This window comes from Barbus barbus (assembly GCF_936440315.1).
Source record: "Barbus barbus genome assembly, chromosome: 21".
Classification (NCBI taxonomy): Eukaryota; Metazoa; Chordata; class Actinopteri; order Cypriniformes; family Cyprinidae; genus Barbus; species Barbus barbus.
This window is the reverse complement of record NC_136749.1, coordinates 25207988-25234173: the sequence shown is the minus strand read 5'-3', so window position 1 is coordinate 25234173 and position 26186 is coordinate 25207988. Positions and strand designations below refer to the sequence as shown.

General features: G+C 38.6%; 4 protein-coding genes across 6 annotated transcripts; 3 read left to right on the top strand and 1 right to left on the bottom strand.

The window, feature by feature from the left end:
* Positions 1-40: 40 nt before the first annotated feature.
* LOC306887205 (large ribosomal subunit protein bL32m-like) lies at positions 41-2088 on the bottom strand. Its single transcript, XM_079444783.1, has 3 exons — positions 1895-2088; positions 1092-1273; positions 41-972 (listed from the first exon to the last, which is right to left on the bottom strand). The coding sequence occupies exons 1-3, from the start codon at positions 1983-1985 to the stop codon at positions 721-723; spliced, it is 525 nt and encodes a 174-aa protein (XP_079300909.1). The 5' UTR covers positions 1986-2088; the 3' UTR covers positions 41-720.
* A 249-nt stretch (positions 2089-2337) lies between these two features.
* LOC306887134 (proteasome subunit alpha type-2-like) lies at positions 2338-5678 on the top strand. The gene is made up of 8 exons (XM_079444676.1): positions 2338-2414; positions 3304-3380; positions 3533-3665; positions 4457-4579; positions 4739-4820; positions 4967-5040; positions 5127-5184; positions 5389-5678. The coding sequence occupies exons 1-8, from the start codon at positions 2374-2376 to the stop codon at positions 5503-5505; spliced, it is 705 nt and encodes a 234-aa protein (XP_079300802.1). The 5' UTR covers positions 2338-2373; the 3' UTR covers positions 5506-5678.
* A 424-nt stretch (positions 5679-6102) lies between these two features.
* LOC306886810 (ATPase family AAA domain-containing protein 2-like) lies at positions 6103-18837 on the top strand. Of its 2 annotated transcripts, none has more exons than XM_079444115.1 (28): positions 6103-6629; positions 7202-7338; positions 7462-7514; positions 7602-7752; positions 7949-8030; positions 8105-8195; positions 8359-8523; positions 8636-8747; positions 9399-9503; positions 9785-9893; positions 9969-10084; positions 10214-10388; positions 10482-10570; positions 10661-10820; positions 10928-11018; positions 11348-11662; positions 11792-11912; positions 12650-12836; positions 12921-13106; positions 13238-13373; positions 13447-13643; positions 13757-13916; positions 14658-14780; positions 14864-15022; positions 17444-17878; positions 17986-18119; positions 18251-18379; positions 18521-18837. In XM_079444115.1, exons 1-28 carry the CDS (start codon positions 6492-6494, stop codon positions 18551-18553), a joined length of 4089 nt encoding a protein of 1362 aa, XP_079300241.1. In that variant the 5' UTR covers positions 6103-6491; the 3' UTR covers positions 18554-18837. The 2 variants fall into 2 exon arrangements, with proteins under 2 accessions (XP_079300241.1, XP_079300242.1); XM_079444116.1 differs by having other exon boundaries at positions 6335-6629; positions 7220-7338.
* Positions 18838-18964: 127 nt separating this feature from the next.
* LOC306887480 (zinc fingers and homeoboxes protein 1-like) lies at positions 18965-25739 on the top strand. Of its 2 annotated transcripts, none has more exons than XM_079445224.1 (3): positions 18965-19407; positions 20624-20888; positions 21278-25739. In XM_079445224.1, exons 2-3 carry the CDS (start codon positions 20729-20731, stop codon positions 23605-23607), a joined length of 2490 nt encoding a protein of 829 aa, XP_079301350.1. In that variant the 5' UTR covers positions 18965-19407; positions 20624-20728; the 3' UTR covers positions 23608-25739. The 2 variants fall into 2 exon arrangements, with proteins under 2 accessions (XP_079301350.1, XP_079301351.1); XM_079445225.1 differs by having other exon boundaries at positions 19119-19407; positions 20725-20888.
* Positions 25740-26186: the final 447 nt, after the last annotated feature.

Here is a 26186-nt window from a genome sequence, read left to right as displayed (position 1 = left end):
CTTCTTTGAATTACATTATGATCTCTTAGTTGTGGCTGTTGTGCGTAATAATGTCCTTTATTTTATTTTTTTAAATAACAGATTTTTGTACATGTGCAAAAGTAATACAATGTTTCTGGACATATTCTAAGGTAATGTTTTTTGTGGATATCTACAATGATGCACTATGTGCATAAATAATCATCATCAGTGAAAATAAAAATGGTGTTTTGATATTAAACAGGATAATAGTAACATGGTTTACACGGTCATGTGACTTAGATACCCACTGATCATCTTCCAGTCTGCTTCATATATTGGGGTCCCAATCACCCTAATTGTTGTTTATTATTTTTAACTTTAATTTCAAACCTTTTCCAGAATTGATGACAAAACCCTCCACAATAGGTGTATGATGACTTAAGATAATATCTTAATTAGCCATGCCAACTCTGATTCTTTACAGTATGGTACAGTATCTTATTGCATATTACTTTCAAATCAGTTTAAATCATTTCATATAGTACTGTGGACAACAGCCTCTCTAGCTATGTACAGCTATTAAAATGACATATCACTCATTTTTCAAGTAAAACCAAGCCAAGGACTGTTTTCAAACAACAAAACAAGGGTATAAAAATGATAATTGATTAATTAAAATGTTAACTTAAGCGCATTCACAAAATAGTTAATGAACATGAAACTGATCTTTATTTAACAAAAGTCTTTATTTTACTGCAGTTACATGTTAAACCAATAAGGACGTTTCCTGTTGCGTTCTACTATTCTCTTGTCCTTATCTGCTTCAGAGGGCGTTTCATTTTCATACAAAACAACAGACTCTACTGCAGGAGTGTTGAGAGGTCCGCCTTCCATGATGGAGATTTGCTTTCTTATCATTGCAGTCTCCTTCCTGACTTTTTCATAGCAGAATCCACACAGAGTATGCTTCAGCTTCATGTTGCCACACTCTGGACACGGCTCAATGTTGTACTGGAAAAGAAAAGAAAAACAAGGATAAATTGCTGTTTACTACAGCACTGAAAGTTTTTTTAAATTTATATCATGCTAATTAATATAATTTAATTTATATAATACCAGTGAGATCTTACCTTGACTTTTATCAGTTTATTTGGGTGTCGTCTTCTGCAACGATTTACTTCAATGGTTCTTCTCTTTTTAGGAGCTGCCATCCAAAAGATACTGTCCAAGAAACTGGGCTCAGAGTTTTCTTCATCGCTGCTGTGATGGGATTCAGGAAGAATCTGGGGACCATTTACTGCCAGAGCTGGACCTGAAGAAAAGATTTATGTGATAGATGAATAAAATAATAATCAAACAGAGTTACTCAAATTATTTTTAAACACACAGTAGTATTTTAAATATACTTTACCCCAAACACTGTCCTTTTATTTTTTTTTATAAAAGAGAGATAAATTTGACTTCAAAGTGCTATAAATATTTTAAAATATATTTATAAAAAAATACTTTTTAATTAAGCTATCAATTATAAAAGCTATCATATCAGCTATCAATCTACTTTTTTTGTATATATGTTCCACCTATATTTAATAACATGTTGCCTAATTAGCCATATAAATTAAGAAAATATATCTAAAGAAAAAAAATTAACACAGCAACATGTCATTCTGATTAAAGAGACTTTTTATTCTATTCGACCTTGTAGTATTTCCCCTTAAAAACACAACAGATTACCACGCGTCTCCTAGAGCCCTTGACTTACCAGAAATAATGACTTACAAAACAAACTCTATATTTAATATCACAAACGAATTGTCAGTCAGAATGTGTTAAATTATATTAAATTAAGCTTAATTTGGAAATAAGTGTATGCATTGTGATATGCGTGGAAGAGAGTATAACAAACACATGACATTCCAGTCAATGCACTCACCGAAGCTGTCAAAACCCGCTGCTCGCGCTAAACGCAGTTCCAGGCGCTGCAGAGAGCGTCCAACAAACTGAAGTAACCCCGATAATGACATTATATACGGTATTTTATTTCAGATTAATTTAACACGAGACCTAACATCCTCACGGTCACAGCGCAACAAAAAAAAGACCTACTGCGCATGCGCCTTGTTCTGCACCCGTGCATTCTGGGATTTGTAGTACAGCGTTATAAAAATGCAGCTTTATTTCTGAGCGGGTGTGGGCGAAATATGTTCAAAATATATGATTAAACCTACATATGTTTTAATTATTACATGATTTTAATTGGTGCCAGGTAAAATAAAACCAAACATCCAAAGTTATTTATAAACTTATCCTTAGACTTCAATACCCACAATTCATTGAGCCATCCCCGTAACTCTTTCAGCCAATCAGATCAATTAAGCGCGTGGCGTCACTTCCCCCCAGTCACACACAGCCATGGCAGAAAGAGGATACAGTTTCTCCCTCACCACTTTCAGGTAATAAACATCATGCTTTTGTTATATCCAGTGTCTTCATGAAGATCAAACGAGTGTGTTTTTTAGCGAATCGCGAAACTCGAGTTTTGTGGTGTGTTTCCGTCAGTCCAGAGGAGTTCAATCATGATCCGGCCTCTGATGCAGAGTCACTGTGTTTGTGATGCAGTGCTTATTTTATTCACGTGCATCAACATTCATGAACAGGATGAACTGAACACATAAGAATTCCAAAGCAACAAATAGAACACTCTTATAGGTGTTTAAAACACAGACTGGGCTCAGTTTTGTCTTTGCGATTAGAACTTGCTTATTTTACTTTCACTTTCCGTGCATCATGGGAAGCTTTTCTTGTATATAACTCCTGAATGAATTTTTTTTTTGTTATTATTGTAATAAAGTATAACTAAAAACAAAATTTTTGTGACAATGTAAAAGTCTTTTTATTTATTTTTATTTATAATTAACAAAGGCCTCTAACACTTGCTTGCTCTATTCTTTTTCTATTTTATCGGTTTTCTTTTTATTATATGATAAAAATAAGAAAACTTGCTACGTGTACTGCGTTATGCTAACTGAGACTTGTTATAGCACTTTTGTTGATTTTGATTGCTTCCATTGTCCTCATTTGTAAGTCGCTTTGGATAAAAGCCTCTGCTAAATGACTAAATATAAATAAGGATGGTAGCACTTTTATTGTGCATATTTAATAAGCCTCAATTTATATATTTGAAGTCTGTAAATGAGTAAAGTAACAATACAACACAAAGCTTTTAATATCTGTTTTAACATATACAATTTTTTAAATCCAAGTCAACATTAACCCTAGTCAACATGTCAAAATATACTTCACCTTACAATCACAACACCTTTCTTATTTTTCTGTTTTCAGCCCTTCAGGGAAGTTGGTCCAGATTGAGTATGCTCTGGCAGCTGTAGCAGCTGGTGCTCCTTCAGTTGGAATAAAAGGTTAGTAATGTTCTTTTATCTATTTATTATGTGTGTCTTAACTTTGCATTGTTTCTAAAACTTTATGGTTTTAGCATGTGCTTATTATGAGCTTTTTGAACTGTGTTTATATAGCAAGGAACTTTCATTTTATCCTCATTTCGTTTTAACAGCTTCAAATGGGGTTGTTCTTGCTACGGAAAAGAAGCAGAAATCGATATTGTATGATGAGCAAAGTGTTCACAAAGTAGAGCCCATAACCAAACACATTGGTATGGTCTACAGTGGCATGGGTCCAGACTACAGGTACAGATTTGGAGCCTACATGAACAAACGCTATATAATAATGATTCTTAATATGAAGCACGTGTAAGGCAGTCTTGTTAAAAAAAAAAAAAGTGTATTTGACATTCAAAGCTATTGTTTTAATGTTTTTAAAAAATTTATATATTTAAAATATTTATAGTTAGGAATAGGAATAGTTTTTCCAAAAAATGAAAATGTACTCCCTCAGGCCATCCAAGATGTAGATGAGTTTGTGAGTTCTCCATCAGAACAGATTTTGAGAAATTTAGCATTACATCACTTGCTCACCAGTGGATCCTCTGCAGTGAATGGGTGCCGTCAGAATGAGTTTATAAAGCTGATAAAAACATCACAATAATACACAAGTAATCCACACCACTCCAGGCTATCAGTTAATATCTTGTGAAGCGAAAAGCTGCATGTATGTAGGAAACATCCATTATTATGGTGTTTTAACTTTAAACTGTCAAGTCAAAATCCATAAAAACGCTTCCTGTAATGAAAAAGTCCATCCCCTGTTTGTCCTCTCACATTAAAATGCTGCTTTAGACTGTTTTCACTTGTAAACAGTGCTTGATCTGTGCATAAGTGAGCAAGTGATGCAATGCTAAATTTCTCCAAATCCATTTCAATGAAGAAACACACTGATCTGCATCTTCTGCATTAAGTCCATTTTCTTTAAAAATGTATGATTTTTCATATTGTCGTAATTCTAATAGAAAGGTGGGATTATATGGCAAAGATAAGATCCTCAATAAGAGTTGTTGTAATGGTTTTGATCATTTTTGCAGGGTTCTGCTGCGAAGGGCACGGAAGCTGGCTCAGCAGTACTTCCTGGTCTATCAGGAGCCGATTCCTACAGGCCAGCTTGTTCAGAGAGTGGCATCTGTTATGCAGGAGTACACACAATCAGGGTACGTGTGATATGTCTCCATTGCACAATTTACCGTTATTACAATTGTTCTGGAAGTCGCCCTACAAACAGCTCTTTTGCTAAATTTAAAACAATATGCATCTACCAAACTGACAGTGTCATAACATACCGATTTTGTCATGTTATTGTTTTGACACAGAGGTGTTCGGCCATTCGGTGTGTCACTCCTGATTGCTGGCTGGGATGAAGACCGTCCATACCTTTTCCAATCAGACCCCTCGGTATGCTTGCTATTCACTTTGATATTATATAATGTAATTTATTGTATTAATCTTTAAATTTGAACTGAAAATAATTGTCTCTTAAAATATAAGCTCTTTATTATGCACTGTATTCAAGAAATAAGATGGACTTTGATCTGTTTAAGGGAGCATACTTTGCATGGAAAGCCACAGCGATGGGGAAGAACTATGTGAATGGGAAAACATTCCTTGAAAAAAGGTATAAAACGTAATAACTGAAAGCATAAGACCCTTTTAGTCTTCCTAAACGTACAACATCTCATTTGTTTCATTTTCCTGTTTTAGATACAACGAGGATCTGGAACTGGAAGATGCGATTCACACTGCTATTCTGACTCTTAAGGTAATAATTATACAATTATATTATAATAATTTATAACCCAGCCACATTTGCTAAAGGTCTGTTAATTTTTTTTTACTTTACTTTTTATTTACTTGACGTTTTATTTACTTGCCAAAGCCTCAAATTGACTTGCTGAATATTTATTTTAGATCCTGTTTGCATTATGTCAAACATCAGTGTTAACTATGACTACTTTTGTTGCAGGAAAGCTTTGAAGGTCAAATGACTGAGGACAACATTGAGGTGGGAATCTGCAATGAAGCAGGATTTCGGCGACTGACTCCAGCTGAGGTGAAAGACTATCTGGCCGCCATTGCTTAAATCATCTTTTCAAGTTGTAGATTGAGCACTGATAGTCTTGTCTTCACTAGTACAACTTCATTAGTACTTATTCATGAGGCATGTAAAGGCATGGAAATAAGTGAAAGTTGTATTGTTTATATTTTGCTTTTCTTTCTTACTAAAGGAAAAAATAAACAAGTCTTTTGAAATTCCTTTGCCTCTTTGCATTTGTTCTGTTGTGCAGTGTTTTAGATATGAGCAAACTGAATAAAAGAGGGCTGGGGATACTTAACATTTGGTTTTATGGTGTTCACAAAGTAGAGCCCATAACCAAACACATTGGTATGATCTACAGTGGCATGGGTCCAGACTACAGGTACAGATTTGGAGCCTACATGAACAAACGCTATATAATAATGATGCTTAATATGAAGCACGTGTAAGGCAGACTTGTTAAAAAAAAAAAAAAGTGTATTTGAACTTCCATCTGAAATGGCAGGTTATTATTATAAAATCTCGCTTCTGTGTTTGAGGGTCCAAAAGCAAGCTCACGAGGGGGTTTGGCCTGCGTCAGCCAATCAGAATCTTGAGCGCCGCGTCACTTATGGCGCGCCAAAAAATGAACCGGTACTCCTTTCCAACAGTATTCCTACGCAAAATCGGATAGTTGTATAGATAAAAGCCTCAAAGTTTTTGACAGTGAAAAGTCCAGAAATTTCTGTTTTCTAGTTTAATCATATCCATTTGAAAATCACATTTATATTTGGAACAAGAAAATGTGTTGTTAGGGCGGCCATTCGTTTAAACGGCTCTAGTTTGTGTCTCGCCAGCGCATTCGTATTATGCGTTGTGTCATTCGACTGAAAGTGACGTTTGTGGCGCCAGAAATCAAGGAGGAGCGGAGTTCGTTTTCAAAAAGATGCTTTATTGTTCAAAGTACTCGGCGTATTAAAAGCTTGACAAAAACTTTTTAGAAGTGATTCTGACAGCGAATGGTCTGAGGGTCTTAAAAAGGGTCGTAAAAGATGGTGATGCTACGCAGTAACGGTGATATGGACTCCAGCTCGGAGTTTCTCTCTCTGAACCCGCCTCAGAGAAAGTCCGCGCGGCTGAAAAAGGCCCATGATGACAGTTTAACAAGCACCGAGGACAGTCCGGCTAATGTGAGTTAATGTCTTTTCTTTACAAGTACAAATATTAGTTTTTTTTTTTTTTACCTACAGTAAAATATTCGCGTTAGCAAAAGTTGGCTGTTAAAAGAGCGCGAGATGCTTGAGGGAACTGAATGGGCGCGCGACCTGCTAACGTAACTGTTACAAAACCAAAACAAATAAGTTGATGTGCAATGTTACGTCGGATATACACGGGTAATAATTTATATAGAGTCTGTCTGCGGGAGTATTTTATGATTCAAAAATGCAATCTGCATTCCTGTAGATGGGTAACGTTAAGTTAAGTTAGTTGGCAAGTCAGAATAAGAATTTACTTTTAATGGCAAAGTAAGTTATGGCTCACTGTTACACGATGCATAATACAGTATATACACCTTAAGCGTTTGAATCACCTGCAAATAGTAATGTGGTGTGACGCTTTTGAAAAGTGCAAATAATCCGTGTCAGCACATAGAATGTGAGGTAACTTACTGCAAATATAGTAAGAATAAATACTGTTTAAAATAGTTTTATATAGAGTATAGCATGTCAGACACTATGATGTATGCATGATCAATTTTTAGGGATTTTTGACTGTAAAGGAGGAAAACAACATGAGGAGCAGAGCTCAAAGAGGAAGACATATGGTCACCTTTGCTGATATGAATGGACAAACAAGCAAATCTCCTCCAAAAGATGAGAAAAGTGGGAGGCATTTAAGGTGGGAGTGTCATAGTTTCATTTCTTGTCCTCTTATATTTGTTTAATCAGTACCCATCTGTTATACTGTATTTATTAGATGTTATATGTTAATCTGTGTATTCTATTATTTATTTATTCATAGAAAATCTCCAAGACTTCAGGCAGAGGGGGAGAGGTCGGCAGATGAGCACACAGGTGGGCACGTCAGAGTATTTGATAAACATCAGACAGCATTTTTGTTGGTTTTCAGCTTACTAAAAATGAATCCATTTCTTTCGTCAGATGAGATGGAGTCAACTCCCACTTCTCGAAACCTCTGTGCTCCGATTCAAAGGCGAGAAGAAGACAGTGCCGTGAGACGTAGCTCCAGAATCACACGATATAAGCTTGACGCTAGGAACCAGTCGGTCCTCTATGACAGGCTCATTACGAAGTAGGCACTAATACAGAAAACGCACTCTGATATTTCTGTGTTTGTAAGCACAGTGACTAATTTGTCAGATTTAATGAACTTTTTTTTTTTTTTTTTTTGATGAGTTCAAATGTACCTTAATATTCAGACTTTCAAACTTTGTGTGTGGATATTTACACGATTCTTGGCTCTCATAGGCTGTTTTCATCTATTTTAGCACTGCAGAGGCTGTACTTCAGAAGATGGATGACATGCAGAAGATGCGTCGGAGACTGAGGAGCAGAGACAGTGAGGAGGAGGTGTGTCATTGACTCCTCCAGTACTGTTGCGATCAGTCAGGGCTTCACTCAACTGTTTTTGTGTTTCTTTTTAGAATTTGAGAATTTACTCTGGGACAAAAAGGAAGAGGATTACAAAACCTTCAGTAAGAGGACAAGAAGAGAGTTCAGACAACCAGGAGAATGGTAACTGTGAATCAGGAACCCATTAACCCTGATCCAATGTTTACTGCACCTTTATTTAGTAGTGGTTCTGTGTTACTGTTGAATCACAGCCCTACAAGGAAAAACATTTATATTAGCCCCAAATGTATTTGGTAACTTAAACCAACCTGTATTTGATTTCCAGAATATAGTGATCAAGAGGAGGAGGAGGTGGAGGATGGAGAAGGTGAGGAGGAGGAAAATGATGAGGGAGATGAAGATGATGAGGATGAAGATGAAGAAGACAATGGAAAGCGCTACGAGTTTCGACAAAGAAAAGCTGTTGTGCGTTACCAGGCGCCTCTTGATGGTTGGTGTTATAGTACATTAAACAGACCATGCATTGAAATGTAATTAGATAATCTTTTTATGTTTCATGAGTTGCTTCATTATTTCCTTTTTAATATACTTTTTAATTACAGAGCCAAAAAAGCAGAGCATATTTTTTAAGCGTCACTCCAGCCCAATTAGGCGAAGATATACATTTAGTACCTCGAGTCCCAGGAGCCGGTACAACAACAGGAGGGGCACCAGGTCAGTACTAATCATCTGCTTTTCTCCAAATTCTTTATCAACATAATTTAATCCAGTTTTCAAGAAAGAGCAAAGTCTTGGGTAATTAAGTAACAATGTGAGTCTTGACTTGACAGCGTTGGCTTTCAAAAATGGATCTGCACAAGAGGCTCAATGCAGTGGTTAAATACATTCTATACAAAAAGCAGTGGAGATGGAACTTGCTTCATCACCCAAAATCCAACTTTGAATAGTCGAGTATTAGTAATGCACATTCCTACTTTGCACTGTAGTGTCTTTGTTGTAATCTCAGAGGCACTCATGTGTTTCCACTCAACTTTGTGTGTTTCTTGTGCTGTTGTTGTAGCAGAAATGAGGTTGATGGGTAAGACCAAGCTTTCTTGCAGCCTTTCTTTAGCACATCTGCATGTGGATGATTGAAGGACTTCCAAAGTGGGACTGTTAAAAAAAACATACTCAACAATCTCACGTTAACATAATTACTACACAAATGTTTTGGGCACATTTAAATTAATGTGTTTTGGACAGATCTGTTGAGATAAAGGTGGTGGCGGCATATTTTATGAATCTTTATACTTTTTATTGATGCTATAAAGGTTTATTTGCAGTTTAAAATACAGTATGTTTGTGCTTTTGTCTTTCTTATCTCAGGAGAAGACATGCCATCCACAGTAGTGACTCCACCTCATCCTCTTCTTCTGATGAAGAGAAATTTGAGAGGCGGAGAAGTAAGAGTCGTAGCAGGTCAATAAACAGGTAAAAGCTTTTAGTGAGAACTTTTTTTATTTTAGAGATGCTATGCTTTCAAAGACACTTGGGTTCAAAGACTTGTAGAGCAAACATGACCAATCATATAGCTCTGAAATACAATAACTGTACTTGGTTTTCTGCATGCGATAGAGAATTTATATCTGTTGTAGCTCTTATAAGAATTGTTTCTTAGACATCATCATCTGTAAAATTTGTAGCTTTTCATATTTGAAAGCAATTATTAAACAAAATTTTAGAAAAAAAATCTTAACACATTTCCCTTGTAGATGCCTCCCAATGAATTTACGGAAGGAGGATTTGTTGGGAATCCACAAGGACAGGATTAAAATTGGAGCAAGTCTTGCAGATGTTGATCCAATGCAAATTGACCAAACAGTATGTATTTTCCATTTGAATTAAAATTAAAAAAATGTACAGACCTGTGTTTGACTGTAGGACTTCCATGTGCAGGTGCGCTTTGACAAAATTGGAGGTTTGGGCAAACACATCTCTGCACTGAAGGAGATGGTTGTGTTTCCTTTACTCTACCCTGAGGTCTTTGAGAAGTTTAAGATTCAGCCTCCAAGGTATGCAAAGCGATACTGATAAATATTTACATTAAAATGCCTATTTGGATGACTGATCAGTGGTTGAGACGTAATGCAAAATATTACCTTTTGCAGAATGTATGTTGATTGAATGCTGTGTGTTTCCAGAGGCTGTCTATTCTATGGCCTTCCCGGCACAGGAAAGACTTTAGTAGCTCGGGCCCTAGCAAACGAGTGCAGTCAAGGTGAGAGGAAGGTGGCGTTCTTCATGAGAAAAGGAGCAGACTGCCTCAGCAAATGGGTGGGCGAGTCTGAGAGACAGCTCCGCCTCCTGTTTGACCAGGTTGCCCACATTTAAACGTAACTTAATTTAAATTTCATTTAAAAATGGGCATTTAGGAATGCATAATTTTGTCTACATCTTTTTATTTTAAAGGCATACCAGATGCGTCCATCAATTATTTTCTTTGATGAAATTGATGGTATCGCACCTGTTCGGTCCAGCCGGCAAGACCAGATACACAGGTATGTTAGTCTGTGTTTCTGCATTGTTTTTTTTTGTTTTTTTAATCTTTTCTTGTTGTCCTGTTATGAAATTGTTTATGTTGTCTGAAGCTCCATCGTGTCCACTCTGTTGGCTCTCATGGATGGGCTAGACAGCCGTGGTGAGGTGGTTGTTATCGGAGCCACTAACCGTCTGGACTCCATCGATCCTGCACTCAGACGGCCTGGACGATTTGACAGAGAGTTTCTCTTCAACCTACCAGACAGAGAGGTGGGAGTTTGGAGCTCTGTTGTGGACTGCCTTAGTCAGTGTTTATTTTCGACTGCGGGTTTTTTTTGTTATAAAGTAACCTACAAGACATTGTTGCTGATTTGTAGGCTCGCAAAGATATTTTGAAGATTCATACTAGGCAGTGGGACCCGCAGCTGTCTGATGTGTTTCTTGAAGAGTTGGCAGACAAGTGTGTTGGTAAGAGCTTTTCCTGTTCCACTATATGAAACGACCTGATGAGTGCATCTCGCATAACAGCTTACCTTTGTCTCAGTTTTCTCAGTGCCAACACAGAGGCTGGTGCTTTCCAACACACCTCTAGAACCTGCTGTATTTGGGTTTTGAGTAGCAGTGTTATGTAACATTCTGCTGTCCTATTATTCCCACTCTCTAGTACTCTCAATTCTGGCATTTACAGAGCCCTCAGACTGTCTCATCCTGTCCAAGTTGGCAGTTCTTATCCAGAATAAACTGCACTATCATCCCTGATTGTGTACCAATAGTCAAAACTCTCCCTGTGCTTCCAGGTTACTGCGGCGCAGACATCAAAGCTTTGTGTTCAGAAGCAACTCTGTGCGCCTTGCGTAGACACTACCCCCAGATCTATGCATCCTCCCAGAAACTCCTGCTGGATGTGGAGTCCATCAGCTTGAGTGGCCGGGACTTCCTCTCTGCCATGAGGAAGATAGTTCCAGCTTCACAGAGGGCGGTGGCCTCTCCAGCTAAAGCACTCACGCCTGTTATTGAACCCCTGCTGAGGTCTGCACTCAATAACGCCATGGAGAAGCTGCAGAGACTCTTTCCTCATGTAGAGCAGGGCCTCAAGAAAAAAAGAGATGCTGGTAAAGACAACAATTTTTATCACTCATCCCCATAGCATTGTAACCACTCATGTTTTGTTTATGAAATGTAAAAATCAAGTTTGCATTTTGAAATTCCTGATCAATGCAAATAAATAATCTCTATTTTAGAGGGTGTGTCTGGCATTTTAGATGATCTACTACAGAGTGAAGATGAGGGGTCCTCTGTGTGCATTACTAATAAAGGCCAGAAGAGCACTGGACCGTCTGCATCTGCGCTTCATCTAAGCAGGTTAGAAATGCGATGAACTGACTTCTGTGCTGACGTGGTGCATATGGGGACGCAAAAGAAATTTTCCAAACAAATTCTGATGTTTGATTGTGGCAAATAATGTACTGTTATCCAATTTAAAGGACAGACACGAGTGATATGAAGTGTCACGTACACAATTTCCCTTTTCTTGACTGAACTCTTCATGTGTGGTTTCACTCACTGCACAGATATGAGTTCACAGGAAGCCTTGTTATGAGATAAAAAATGTCATTATATGTCATCAAAGATTTCAAAGACAGGATACATTTTTTTTCTAAATGCTTTTTACCAGATCCAATTCATCATCAACAACAGTTATTCTTAATCATGCCCATACATGTGTAAAGAAAAAAAAAACACACATTGGGTAAAAGTCAAATTTTAATTAGATTATTATTCTAATGAAAATTAATCATAATTATTTATCACATTGATTGTAAAAAAACTATGCTAATAATTTTTATTATTGTGCCAACTTGGACAAATTATTTTGCTGTAATGCATTCTAGGATTTGCCTAAAAATTATGGTTTCTTCGATATCTTTGTGTTGCTACTTAGTTTTGTTACATTCTTTTTATTAGGAATGTGCCTATATGATGCCTTTTTAATGCTGTGTTGGTAGGCACCTACCAAGTATTTGATACAAAGCTGAAAACTTTTGTTTTGACCTGCCTGTCATCGCTGTGTTTCATTTCTTTCATTACATGTATTATAGGAGTGCCCTGCAGGAGCCCACCTCATTCAGACCCAGACTGCTTCTCTGTGGGACATCAGGCTCTGGTCAGACCTCACACTTGGCTCCTGCTATTCTCCACACCCTGGAAAAGTTCACCGTTTATACACTAGACGTTGCTGTGTTGTATGGGGTCAGTTCAGCCACCCCAGAAGAGGCCTGTGCACAGGTGAACACAGAATTTATATTTGAAATCAAGATACATGGATAAAATAGTTTTATTAAATGATTGTCGATCTGTATTGTACATCAGGTTTTCTGTGAAGCGAGGAGAACCGCCCCCAGCATTCTGTATATTCCACATTTTCAGCGCTGGTGGGACACTGTGAGCTCCACTTTAAAGGCCACATTCATCAGTCTCCTGCAGGACATCCCTTCATTCTGCCCCTGCCTCCTCCTTGCCACATGCAGCTTTCCTCACCACACACTCTATCCTGAGGTATCACGTGTACTTATAAACAGTACTGGAGCTTGTTTGGCTTAAAGAGTAAATAAAATTAATTTTTTTATGCATTTTTATCTCAAGTTATTGCATAAAAAAAAAAAATATTATTGTTTACCTGTTTAAAGGTGCAGGAACTTTTCCATGTTGAGTATGGTGAGGTGTTCGATGTTCCGCTTCCATCTCGGGAGGAAAGGCTCAGATTCTTTGAGGATCTCATTTTGAATCAAGCTGCTAAAGCACCGGCGTCTAAGAGAGATGCAGGTGAGTATTTTTTCTTTTTCATTTTTCACAGTATTTTGATGCATATTTGTGATGACTCCTGTTTTCTTCTTAGTCCTCCAGGCACTGGAGGTGTTACCGGTGGCCCCTCCACCGCCTCCCCGCCAGCTGTCTGAGCAGGAGATGCAGAAGCTAGAAGAACAGGAAGAGGACACACTCAGGGAACTCCGCCTCTTCCTGCGGGATATCACCAACAGACTGGCTCAGGACAAACGCTTCAAGGCATTTACAAAGCCTGTGGACATAGATGAGGTAAGGCAAAGATGGACTTCTGTATCAACTCTCTCCAGCTGTTGATATTTGTGAACCAGTGCCATGTGCTCATTGGGGTGTTTTTTTTGTTGTTGTTTTTTTTTTTTTGACAGGTTCCCGATTACACTACAGTCATCAAACAGCCTATGGACCTGTCCACAGTTATCTCCAAAATTGATTTGCACAAGTATGAAACTGTGGCGGCTTACCTGCGGGATGTGGATCTGATCTGGCAGAATGCCCTCGAGTACAACCCAGACAGAGACCCCTCAGGTAGGGTGAGAATTTTAGCTACGAAATAAAAAACAGTTCTATATCTGCATGATTGCAGATGTGATATTGACTTTATACAATAGTTGAATAAAAAAAGTTAACATTTAGACACAATATTTTCTTTTTTGCTCAATTTCTCAAATGAAAATTAGTTCCAAACAAAGCCACAGTTGAACTGTTGTGCATCTCTGAGAGACACACACAACTGTATCATTACTGATTGAATCCAGCTTTGGAGCCAATGATCCAGTGACCCATTCATAAAGAGTCACTTGTTTTGTTTATGAATGAATCAGTCATTTGAAGGAATCAGTTAAATAATTCACTTAAGACTTGGCGCCACCTACAGGCAGTTTCAGTGTAATATTATTTCACAATATTACTGTTTATATTATATATTTGATTAACTAAATTCAGCCATGGGCGAGCATAAAGGACTACCAGTAACATTGTAAAATTGTAATTTATTGTAAACTTTTGACTGGTTTGTGATTTATTTACTGAACATTAGTGACATGACCACCTTATTGTATGTAGGCAATTTACAGTTTCCATTCAACTTGGAACATTAATACTCAAATTTGCGATTTAAGGGTTTGTTTTGTCAGCATTGGCTGTTTCACATCCAGTCAAATTTCAGGGATAGAACTACTCTTTATGACTTTCCAAGTGTGTTTTGCATAATCACATAATATTTGTGTGATTTCTGTAGCATGTAGTAACTGTTTATGCTTGTAATAGATCGGCTCATCAGACACCGTGCCTGTGCTCTCAAAGACACTGTGCATGCCATAATCAGAGATGAATTAGATGAGGACTTCGAGAAGATCTGCGCTGAGATCAAGGAATCTCGCATCAGACGAGGTTTCACTGACACTACTTTAGATCATATATGGATAGGAGTGAGACTGTAGCCATCACTCACATGTCTGATGTTTTGCTTTTAGGCTCCACCTCATCAAGATTCACTCCTGCCTACTATCACGTGCTGCCAAAGGTGTCTGCTACAGTGGAGCAGAAGACGAGTGATCCAGCACCCAGGAAAGATGCTACACCTGTGCCAGCTCAAGCAGTGATAACACCGCGTCAAACAGGAATTAATACAGGTGACTAACAGAGCTGTACTGCCTGACGTCAGTGCTGTAGAGCCTCTCAAAACTGCCATCCATGAGGTTTTAGGATCTGTAGTTTTGATTAAATTATCAGCACTTGTGACCTTTCATGATACTTGATAACTGTTTTGAAACCACAATATTATTATTATTTGGCAGTGTTTCTTTTTCCATTGTAAAATTATTATTTTAATTTTGGGAATTACTTGAAGGTTACATGCCATTTTTAATTTAATGTTAATATTAATATCTTATTTAATAGGGATGTGCCTGAATCCGAATACGGTATTTGGAAAGGTAATGATGTGTACTACGGCAACCGTAAAGGGAATAAATACGAGATATACAAGAAAAATATATTTCAGTGCTTTCAGGGAGCTGTTATTAATATGTGGGACATTGAAATCATTTAAGAATGCGCGTTTGCTTTTTACTTTCACTTTTGAGATTTGCGATCACACGCAGCCTAAACTACTAAGGAGCAGCACTACTTACCGCACATTTCACAAGATTAGATGTTTGTCAGTGGTGCTCAGGATCTGCAAATCAATCGACATCGTCCTATCGGTCATCTCTCCTTACTAGGCATGGGACAATAACCGGTTTCAAGGTATACCGTGGTTTGGAAAAGTACTGTTTCAAAACCACTAAAAGTTTCTGTTATACCGTTTCTGTGGTATGCACAGTTTTTTTATGTGTTGTCAAAGACGGAAAGTGCAGGACTCCCTCAGTTGTGAGCAGTGAAGAGCGAGTCACACGACCCCTCCCCCTCCGGTTGGTGCGAGCAGTCAGTGAGAGTCTCCTGTGTTTATGATGATGGCCAAAGAAGCTGAATCCCTGGAACTTTTTTTTTCCCCGTCGAAAAAGACGAAGTCTGCCGTATGGGAATTTTTCGGGTAACGTAGACTAATCACAACAATGTTCCGTACAGATGACATTTTAGCACTGATCGCTAAATAAATACTTCCAGGTTGTACATAAACTATATATCTGTCATCTTCATTTCTTCCTATTTCACCCCTGATCAAGACAGAGACCCACCCACCCGCCGTTTGTTTCAGTGTTGAAATAAATACTATTTGGCTTGTTACCGAGGCAGATAACATGGCTAATTAAGGGAAAGGAAAGGGAAGTGGTGTGTGGCCAAGTATGGTGACCCATATTCGTAATTTAACCCATCCAAGTATGGAACAGTGGGCAGCTATTGCTGCGGCGCTCGGGGAGCAGTTGGGGGTTCGGTGCCTTGCTCAAGGGTCTCACCTCAGTCGTGGTATTGAGGGTGGAGAGAGTGTTGGTTATTCACTCCCCCACCTACAATCCCTGCCGGACCTGAGACTCAAACCCATGACGTTCGGGTTACAAGTCCAACTCTATCCATTAGGCCACGACTGCACCTAACTAGCAAACGTCAACTAGTTTCATCCCTCGTGTTATTTCACAGAGCGGGGAATAGCAGACTAAAGCACTACATTTCTGCGATTTTAGTACAATAATAAAATTTAGCTGGTATCACGTCTATACTTTTAAGCCTCCTGCCATTGTTTACATCAGATCAAAATCACGCCATTTAAAAAACAGCCGCTATTTGAATGTTGATCTATTTGAATGTTGACTGCATTTATTTTTTTTTTCATTTATAAGGATTTTTTTTTTTTTTTTTGCAGAAAATAATTTATTAATTTTCTAATTATTCTTGAGCTGCAGGTTTAGGCTCATTTAAGAGACTGCACTTAATTTAATTAAGAAGAATTCAATTATTTATTTTAATTATTTAGCTTGACATGTTTACTGTTCCAAAATGATCTATGTTTCTTTAAAATAAAATATATTGTATTCAGTGGGAAAATATATTTTATTTTTTTTACCCAGACATTTAAAAATAACATGTTTTAGAGCTGTAATCACAATACCGTGAAACCGTGATATTTTTATCCAAGGTTATCATACCGTGAGAATCTCATATACCGACCCATGCCTACTCCTTACCTCTCTCTGTTTATGTGGTAAGTTAAATTTTATGTACTAGGCTACTGCTAGTAAGCGGCTAACCATGTCCCTTTTGTGGCTCCGTAGAACGCACTATTCGTTTTCCGTGCCTTTCCGAGTACAGATTCGTTATTCGGGCACATCCCTATTATTTAATAATGATTTTAACATTAAAATAATGACGTATCTTTTAGAAGTATTTCCCAATTAAATGGAAAAAAAATATTCAATCAAAAAGTCAGTAATAAAGGCCAAGTAAATTAAGAGTGATTTTGTCTTTTTCTTGTCAATATTGTTTGATGTACAATAAAAAAAAAATTAGCATTGACTTGTATACTTAAAATATTTTATCAGTAGTTTTGACATTAAGTTAGATTGGTAGGCTTTCTTTCATGCAGGCTGTGAATGAAATATTTTGTTTATCCACAGCTTCACAGATGAAAAAGAAGAGGAAAAACCGATGGAGAAATGGATTCATCCGCAGAAAGAAGTCTTGCTCAAATTTGAACTCTAAAGACAACCCTAACACAGCAGAATCAGGAGACGAAGAGGAGGATGAAGAGGACGATGGAAAACTGGCTGAGAGTGAAGATCCAGAGAAGATGAAAGCTGCTGAATGTGAGTCAATGGAGACTGATGGCTGCGCTCATGCAGAGGAACCCACAGAATCCACTGCTGTAGCACAGACTAACAACATCCCTAATGAAGGACAAGAACCTGATAATACTGCCTCTGCAGAAGACGAAGTTGTAAATGTTGAGACCGTCCAGAATGATGCCACTGATGGCCACAATGATGTCCAAGAATCAGAGAGCAGTGAACCTAAGAGGACAGAGCCAAATCCAGAGGACAACACAGGAACAGGTTAGCAAATCACACACACACACACACACAAATGACTATTTATTTTATAACAGTTGTGGTGTTTCTGTGAGCATAAAGCAGTACTTGAGTTTGCATGGGATTTTCAGAGTTCAGACTGAGGCGGATGACAAGAGGTTTTAAGATGCAGGCCGAACAGCAGAGTCTCATCAGTGTGGATGCTGCCATGAAGATCCTGGAGCAGAAGAACATGCCTCTTATCGTGGACCACAACAAACTGAAAGTAAGTCAGATATCTTCTTCTAACTGCAGAAAAACATTACCGATAGTGGTAAAACTAAAGAAGTAGTGTGCATTAATTTGACTTCTACATTGGAAAGGTGTTTTCAATCTCTGTTTTCATTCTTAATTCAGGAACTTCTACAGAGAGTTGCAGACATGACGGAGGGATACGAGGTCAATCAGCTGGAGAAACTTTATGCTCTGCTGTGTCAGAGCATTTATAGACACAGGAAAGATTACAACAAAACTGTACTTATACAGGTACATTTAGATGATGCAAGAATACATCCTGCTTCCTTATTGATTGTACAGTAAATGTAAAAAAATAAAATATATATGTATATATATATGGCTTATTAACTTTATCTGCCTATTTAACATGTATTTTCTTTTATTTTCCAGGAGATGTCAAAAGAAGTTGAAGAGTTTTCCTAGTTTTCTTTTTATAAACAAACTACAATATATTTCTTAAAGAACTGCTCTATAAATAATATTTTGCTAATTCTTTAGTCATGTCTTTGAGTGTTGTGCATATTAAAAGCCTTTATTCCAATTCTTCTAGTCTTTTATACCTGGTTTTTAGACCAAGCATATAGTTTGGTAATCGTACAAACATCTCATCTGCTCTTTGCCTGAAGTAGTTGTGTGTTGTAATCACTTGTGGTTTCTACTTTTCTGGTTCTGATGAAATCTAAATAAAGCTAGTTGGAAACACGGGGAAAATTCCACTTGAATCTATGCAGAGATGCATGAGGGTCACGTGACTGCACGTTGGCTCTGATTGGACAGTTTCGTAGTTTGGAGGTTGTACGTTTCTATAGTCAATGCTCTAGTTTCGTAGCGCATGAACAATTTTAAAGTCCACAAGTGTGTGTATTGGACCCGTACAAGGTCCTGTGTGAGTCTCTTGATTAAATTGACGTCCAAAAATGTTGTTTTAACTCCGATTTTACGTGACGGTGGGGAGTCGCCTGGCGATGATGTCACGACGTATAACACTGACAGCGGTGACGCCTGATGATCATTAAAAACTGCCATTTAAAATGAGCGCAGATGATTATTGGATTTACTGAGAGACCCATAAAACAGCTGCGCAGTGTGCCCGGCCAAATAACAGAGTAACGGAGACATCAGGGAGAGAAACGGCGTGGCATCTGTCCGGTCCATCCAAGGTTTTTCCCCCCTCTGCGTGCGGCGGGTCTCGGTCCGCCTCGCCTCCGCTCTTCCTGCCACTGAACCGGAGGATACTCGCACCCAGAGCCGCGATCTGACACTGAACCCCGCGGCCGGTGAGTTCCAACGCATCCCTGAAGCTCCCTCACTAACAAAAGTACCGTGCTGTTATGTTGTTTTTATACTTTGTAGCATGGGAATACCATAGTAATTTTCTGAGTAACCTTGGGGTACCATACATATACAGTGCATCATGGTACAGTGATGTTATCTGGAAACACCATAGTGCTTTCCTGAAATGTTTGTACCATTACCATGGTACTCAAAGGTAGTTCGGTAAATACCATGGTGCTTATGGTAGTACCATGGTAAAATGATAACGATTAAGTTCTTGATTATGGTAATTTATTATCATGGTTTTATCATATGTGCCAACAGTGTTTTAAGAGAACACGCTCAAAACGCACCTAAACACGTCTGACATTCTCAGTCTGCAACTGAACTATTGTCCAATGCTGACGCCTATTATATCGTGACACAAAAGGACCGGACACATTAACAATGGTTAATGCATTGTGTCGTTTATATCATTTATTAATCTTGTTAATTTCTAAACGCTTTGTTTTTCATTTTATGTTGTTTCTTAATGCAATATTTATAGTAAACATGCACATCTTTTAATGTTAGAAATGTGTTATGGAAAATAACTTTGATGCTTTAAGCTTTTCATTTATTATTACTAGTAATAATTTTATTAATAATATTACAAATCATTTAAACTTTTTCAAACCACAATAAACATGTTACTATGTATTTTAAATAATTGTAATTGCTGTCTCATATCTTGGAGTTATTGGCAGTTTTTATTTCATGTTCGGTGTTTTTGAAGCAGATTTTTAGTTTTAGAAAAACAAACATGAAGTACATATTCAGCAAAAATATATATCTGACAGCTGTAGGTCACTACAATGTATGAAGATGCACAAAAATAATAGGGCTATAGATAAATACCAAATGTTAGATAACAGATAAAAAGGTTGACATTAACTGATGTTTAATGTATTGTTAACAGATACAGCCTTACTGTAAAGTACTACCTAGATTCTGAAGTGTTGGATTAGCATTGATTTCTAAATAATTGGGTTTAAGAGTGGAATGCAGCAGAAGACACTACACTTGTGTGGTAATTTGATCTAGTGTGTATATGAATGCATCAGTAAATGTTTTTAATTATATGTCAACTGTCCCATGTTTACATTATAACCAGTGTCTTGTGTGTGTGCGTGTGTGTGTGTGTGTGTGTGTTTGTGTTTGTTTCTCTGTGTCTTTCAGGATGTTGAGCTCAAATCTTGGAATGGGACTAATGTGTAACATATAAATACAACCTCCTGAAGGTTCTGGCCAGTTTATATTTTCTTTTTCGCATTCACAAGCACAATGTCGAGCAGAAGGAAGTCCACGACCCCCTGCATGGTGCTCCCGTCAGATGTCGTAGAGCAAGATCCTGATATGGAGGCCCTGGAAGGGAATGAAGGAGCCGAGAGTATGGCAGACGGTCCTACTGAGGGAGCAGTGGTTCCCATGGAAACAGAGACAGGTGAAGTTCACTTCTAAAGACTTTTTTTTTTTTTTTTTTTTTGTCCTGGTTGGAATAGTGCTGTGTCCTTACCAAGTGCAACATGACAGGTTTCTAGCGACAAGTAATTTTATTGTTCACATTTAAAGTTTAGATACTGCAAAATATATACATATATTTTGATGTTTAATATACAGCTATGTTGAGTGAGATTTTGGATTAATGACATTTCACAGTGGGTGGGGCTACCTAGCAGAATCCCAAAAAAAAACAAAGCAGCCTCTTGTCGCACATTGCTTTTGACGGTTGCAGCTGGTTAGGAGTCAAATGTCATGTACTTTTTACCTATCATACACTTATGCACAGTACTACTGATTCTAATCAGGGTAATCCTTTTACTGTTTCAACAGAATATGAAGGGAGCCATTTCTCGAGTGAGGACTGTCGTTCTTCAGGAAAACTCTCAGCTCAAACACCACTAGAGCAGCCCATCTCTGATCTGACCGCTGTGGGTGGTTTTGTGCAGACAGAGATGGAGGATAGTGATGACCCCTCAGTTACTGGAATCCCTCTCAGCAAGACTCCTATAATGAAAATGAAAAGCAAAACTGAACCCAAGAGAATAGCTGTGTCTCTAAAAGGCACGAGTGAAAGCGAGGCAGTAACTGAAAGTGAGATGGAACTGGAGCCATTGGAAGCGTCAGTAATGGGCACTTCCATGGCACCAGAACTCATGAGCCCATTGCTCACAGAGTCTGTAAAGCCCAGCGTTCTTGTCAATATTTCAAACCCTTTGGTAGCAGATCAGAAGAAGCTGGTTATGAACCCTGCGATGGTTCTTCCGGCCGGCTTGGCCCAGGTGCTTTCTGCCTTGCAGGCCCAGCAAAGCGCTCAAACTCAACTTCTAATACCAATAAGTAGTATTCCCACGTATAATGCTGCAATGGACTCCAATGCAGTCCTGGTCAACACCTACAAAAAGTTCCCCTACCCGTCGGTGTCTGAAATCATGGGACTTGCAGCCCAGACCAAGTTCAGTGAGGAGCAGATAAAGATCTGGTTTTCTGCTCAGCGTTTGAAGCATGGCGTTAGCTGGACCCCAGAAGAGGTTGAGGAAGCCAGGAGGAAGCAATTTAATGGCACAGTCCACACAGTTCCCCAGACCATCACAGTTATCCCGGCCCATCATCTTTCCGCCACTAATGGCCTGCAGTCTATTCTTCAGACCTGCCAGATTGTGGGGCAGCCAGGTCTGGTTCTGACACAGGTTGGCACGGCCAATAGCCTCCCAGTGACCACCCCGATAACCCTGACAGTAGCAGGAATGCCCAATCAAAGCCAGACGCCCAAGATCGCAACCAATCAAACAAGCCCTGCGCTCAGTGAAACTAAAAGAGCTACCACCATTCAGCCCCCATCGCTGACCCCTCAGGAGAACTCTGCACTCAGTGCCGATCACTTTGGCCTGCGGCCTAAGAAATCCAAGGAACAGCTGGCTGAATTGAAAGCAAGCTATCTGAAGAATCAGTTTGCCAGTGATGCAGAGATAGCTAGGCTAATGAAGCTGACCAACCTTACCAAAGGTGAGATTAAAAAGTGGTTCAGCGACACCCGATACAACCAGCGCAATTCTAAGAACAGCCACGCCTTCATCGCGAATGACAATCCCAGGGGTAGTAGCAGTGCCACCATTGTTATCGACTCTAGCGACGAAACGCCACAGTCTCCAACGCCATCGCCTGTCAAAGAGAAGGAGACGCGCGCCAAGACCTGGAACCCCTTCCCGGACTTTACCCTGCAGAAGTTTAAAGAAAAGACACCAGAGCAGTTGGTGGTCCTAGAGGAAAGCTTTCAGAAATGTGACACACCAACTGATGAAGAGCTCAGCCGACTGAGGGCCGATACCAAACTTACCAGACGTGAGATTGACGCCTGGTTCACAGAAAAAAGAAAAACCCCTGTGCCTGATTCCTCAGAGTCGAAAGCAGATGGTGAAACATCCCAAAAGAAGGGGAGCCAAACTCCACCCGGAGGGAAGAGGCTGAGCAAAGAGAAGGTTACTAAGAAAACTCCCGAGCAGCTTCATGTTCTGAAGACTGCATTCGTTCGCACCCAGTGGCCCTCGACGGAAGAATACGACCAACTGGCTGAGGAAAGCAGACTGCCTCGTTCCTACATCGTCAACTGGTTTGGTGATACACGCTATGCCTGGAAGAACGGCAACTTGAAGTGGTATTTTTATTATCAAAGTGGAAACGCAGGAGGAACAAATGGCAACAAAAACAGAAAACGGAGGATTCGAAATCGTGGTTGGGGAAGAACCCGTAATAGAAAAGCGAAGAAGCACACAGAATTGGAGAAGAATTTACCAATCAGGTTCAAGTCTGGACGGGATATTCTGAAGGAGTACTACTTGAAGCACAAGTTTCTGAACGAACAGGACTTGGATGAGCTTGTCGCCAAGTCTAACATGAGCTACGAGCAGGTGAGGGAGTGGTTTGCGGAGATGCATCGGAAGGAGGAAATGGGTACCAACCCGTTTGAAGATAAAACGGGAAATGAAGAACAAGATGAGGAGGAGGATGAGTCACATGGTGAAAATGAGACTGTGGTTGAGGAGCAAGGACCTGCTTTGGGAGATGAAGACGGTGATGAAGATGATGAGGACACTGATGACAGCGATTCCTGGGAGCCTCCACAGAGCGTTCGAAAAACGTTGTCTGTGTCTGAGGGTCAGTGATCTGTCTGAATTGGCTTTATTCTGAGCAATGACCCATGGTGAAAAACCATGACTGTGTTGGGTCTCGACCACATGCCCTCTACCACTGCACCAATTCTGCTTATATTTTACGTAGTTTCACATAAGGTTTGACAAGATCTTTTTAGCATAAACTTTGAGGAGAACTGTTTTTGGTCAGAATATTTGATTACATTCAAACCTTGAGAAATCATTCACATTAACAGGGTTTTTTTTTTCTCTGCGGCTCTGAAGTGCAGCGATCCCTTGAATAATATTAATAATGTCATGCATACAATTTGAACTTATGTCTACCTAATTTGATCATGCACCTTAACCCTTGCAAAGGTATCCTAAGCCTCTATAGGGTCTTTTAAATGGGCTTTTTTTATTTAGTCAAATGGAGAACACTTAGTGCCAAAGGTATAGTATTGAATGTTATGGTTCCCCTAATAATGGACACAATAGCTAATTAGACGCATGAGGCACTTTGTCAACCACCGTGATTTACGGAACTTAAATGCAACCAGCCACCTTATTTTTGTAGGGCAAGACCAAACGTTTCAAATCGAATTTCCAAATTCAGTGACACGAAAGTGTTTTATCTCTCATTCCCAGTGTTTTATCATCTACATACTGACTGTGGATATCTGATATACAGCACAGTACGTCCCAACAGGAAGTTCTAGGTGTTCCTGTAGTCCTGCTGACTGCCATTTACGGGGGTCATCTTTAAACAATAACAGCTAATACTCGTCTTGTGGGGAAAGTTATTTTACGGTAATGGTTGTAATAAACGGGTGATGTGACTTTGTTGCAGTTTTTCAACTGGACAGTTTTCAAGTATTTTCTAAAATTAAATGGGAACATGGGGAATTCCTGTTTTTGGTTGTTGTTTGCTCATTTTTGAAGTAAGGTCTCCCTCAGATTTCTCCTCTACACAGTTCATAAGCCTGTAGGCAAAAGGGACTTTTAGTCGCTTGACACATTTTAACGGATCATGTTAAGAAAACATAATGTGTATTTGCCCTAATCACGAAGTGTTATGTTTTCCTTCTCTATGACTGCTGCAGAATTTCTGTCTCTTGAGGAATATGTGTTTCTGGTTTTCATTAATATCTTGGTTTTATAGGACTAAACGAAACATGAACTGTTGATGAATAATTACAGTGTGGGTGTAATTTGAGGCTGTCTTTTTATAATATTTGTGCATGAAAACAGCACTATGACTGGTACTTTTAATATCGCCCCCTGTGTAAGACATTCAACGTCTTCATTATATCAGCATGTATCTGGCATTTAGTAGAATGATGGAGGAAAAAAGTGTTCAGTTTGTACATATATCTTTATGTTCAACCAGTAGTTTAAATCCTTTTATAAGTTTGTATTTATAGTGCTGTTAAATTTCACCTCTACACGAGTGGGTCTGCGTGTATGGTGGTCATTCAAATAATTCTTGTGTGGTTTGAGACCGACATTTTACAGATTTTTAAGAGCTCTGTGTTGTAGTTTTTGTTTTTATGTCCTGGATTTCTAATTTTTTGGTAAATTCATTTGACTTGCTTGCAAACCTCTGCATTTTCCTGTGAATACTGTAGTGTATTATAGGCAAGAGGTCAAAGGTGCCTCTGTGAACATGGTAAGTACTGTTTGAACAAAATAGCACATTTAAACTTAGCAAAATGTGTCCTCTCCACAGTTAACAACTAATCCTTACATGTTTTTTTTAGAGTTTGAGAGCCTTACTGGGATCTTGCTTTGAATGCATTTTAGTTTAGAATCAAACCACAGTTATATGTTATGCTTCCTTCCGCTGTCACCAATAGCGTTAAACTACAGTGTTTCAGTAACGGTCAGATTCAGATTAGACTGTCTGTTTCTAGGCTCTGAAAAACTGATTTTTACATGCACCAATAATAGTAATACAGATCTGGAATCATCATTGTGATGTGAAACTCATGACGAGCCTTAAAATCTGTAGATGCTGCTGTGGTGGCTAAAGCTTTATTTCCCAGAGCCATAGGCCTTGTGCAATGCTTTTAATTTAATTGAACTGTTTTAATAGGCTTTCGCTTGTTTTAGACTAAATATATATATTTTCTACTTGTTTGAGGACAACACAATAAATTTGAATGAAAAAATAAATGCTGTATGCTGTTCTTTTTCTTCTCAAAGTTGGTCTTTTCAATAAGTGTCCTAATGGCATCACATTCTTCTTTCAAATCTCAATAATAACTGAGACAAGATTATAAAATATCATACTGGCACTATGGCGTGAAATATTTTATATAGTAAATTATAACACTGCATTACTGGGCGATTATTAATTTTACTTTTGGGCATATACACCTTCTTTCTGTGAATATTTCTCTATATTGAAGAATACTATGTAAAGTAGTGTTATTGCTTGAGTGATTCCTCAGACAGGGGCACTTTTGCATAGTTAAAATGTTGAAAAAAAAATGAGACCGTACTAATGAGATTTTTAATATAATGAAATGTAGCCTGTAGGCTATATTTATTGTGATGGTAATGATATTTTTGGAAGTGGCTGTCGCTTTGAATATATAAACGTAAAAGGG

Bases quoted from the DNA above. Each gene is read 5' to 3' on its own strand.
- LOC306887205 (XM_079444783.1), bottom strand. From the start codon at position 1,985: ATGTCATTATCGGGGTTACTTCAGTTTGTTGGACGCTCTCTGCAGCGC. The intron at 1,274-1,894 runs GTGAGTGCATTG...TCTTTTCTTCAG, and splicing joins AGCGGGTTTTGACAGCTTCG to GTCCAGCTCTGGCAGTAAAT. The intron at 973-1,091 runs GTAAGATCTCAC...TTTCTTTTCCAG, and splicing joins ATAAACTGATAAAAGTCAAG to TACAACATTGAGCCGTGTCC.
- LOC306887134 (XM_079444676.1), top strand. From the start codon at position 2,374: ATGGCAGAAAGAGGATACAGTTTCTCCCTCACCACTTTCAG. The intron at 2,415-3,303 runs GTAATAAACATC...TTCTGTTTTCAG, and splicing joins TTCTCCCTCACCACTTTCAG to CCCTTCAGGGAAGTTGGTCC. The intron at 3,381-3,532 runs GTTAGTAATGTT...TCGTTTTAACAG, and splicing joins TCCTTCAGTTGGAATAAAAG to CTTCAAATGGGGTTGTTCTT.
- LOC306886810 (XM_079444115.1), top strand. From the start codon at position 6,492: ATGGTGATGCTACGCAGTAACGGTGATATGGACTCCAGCTCGGAGTTT. The intron at 11,663-11,791 runs GTAAAGACAACA...TCTCTATTTTAG, and splicing joins CAAGAAAAAAAGAGATGCTG to AGGGTGTGTCTGGCATTTTA. The intron at 17,879-17,985 runs GTTAGCAAATCA...TGGGATTTTCAG, and splicing joins AGAGGACAACACAGGAACAG to AGTTCAGACTGAGGCGGATG.
- LOC306887480 (XM_079445224.1), top strand. From the start codon at position 20,729: ATGTCGAGCAGAAGGAAGTCCACGACCCCCTGCATGGTGCTCCCGTCA. The intron at 20,889-21,277 runs GTGAAGTTCACT...CTGTTTCAACAG, and splicing joins TCCCATGGAAACAGAGACAG to AATATGAAGGGAGCCATTTC.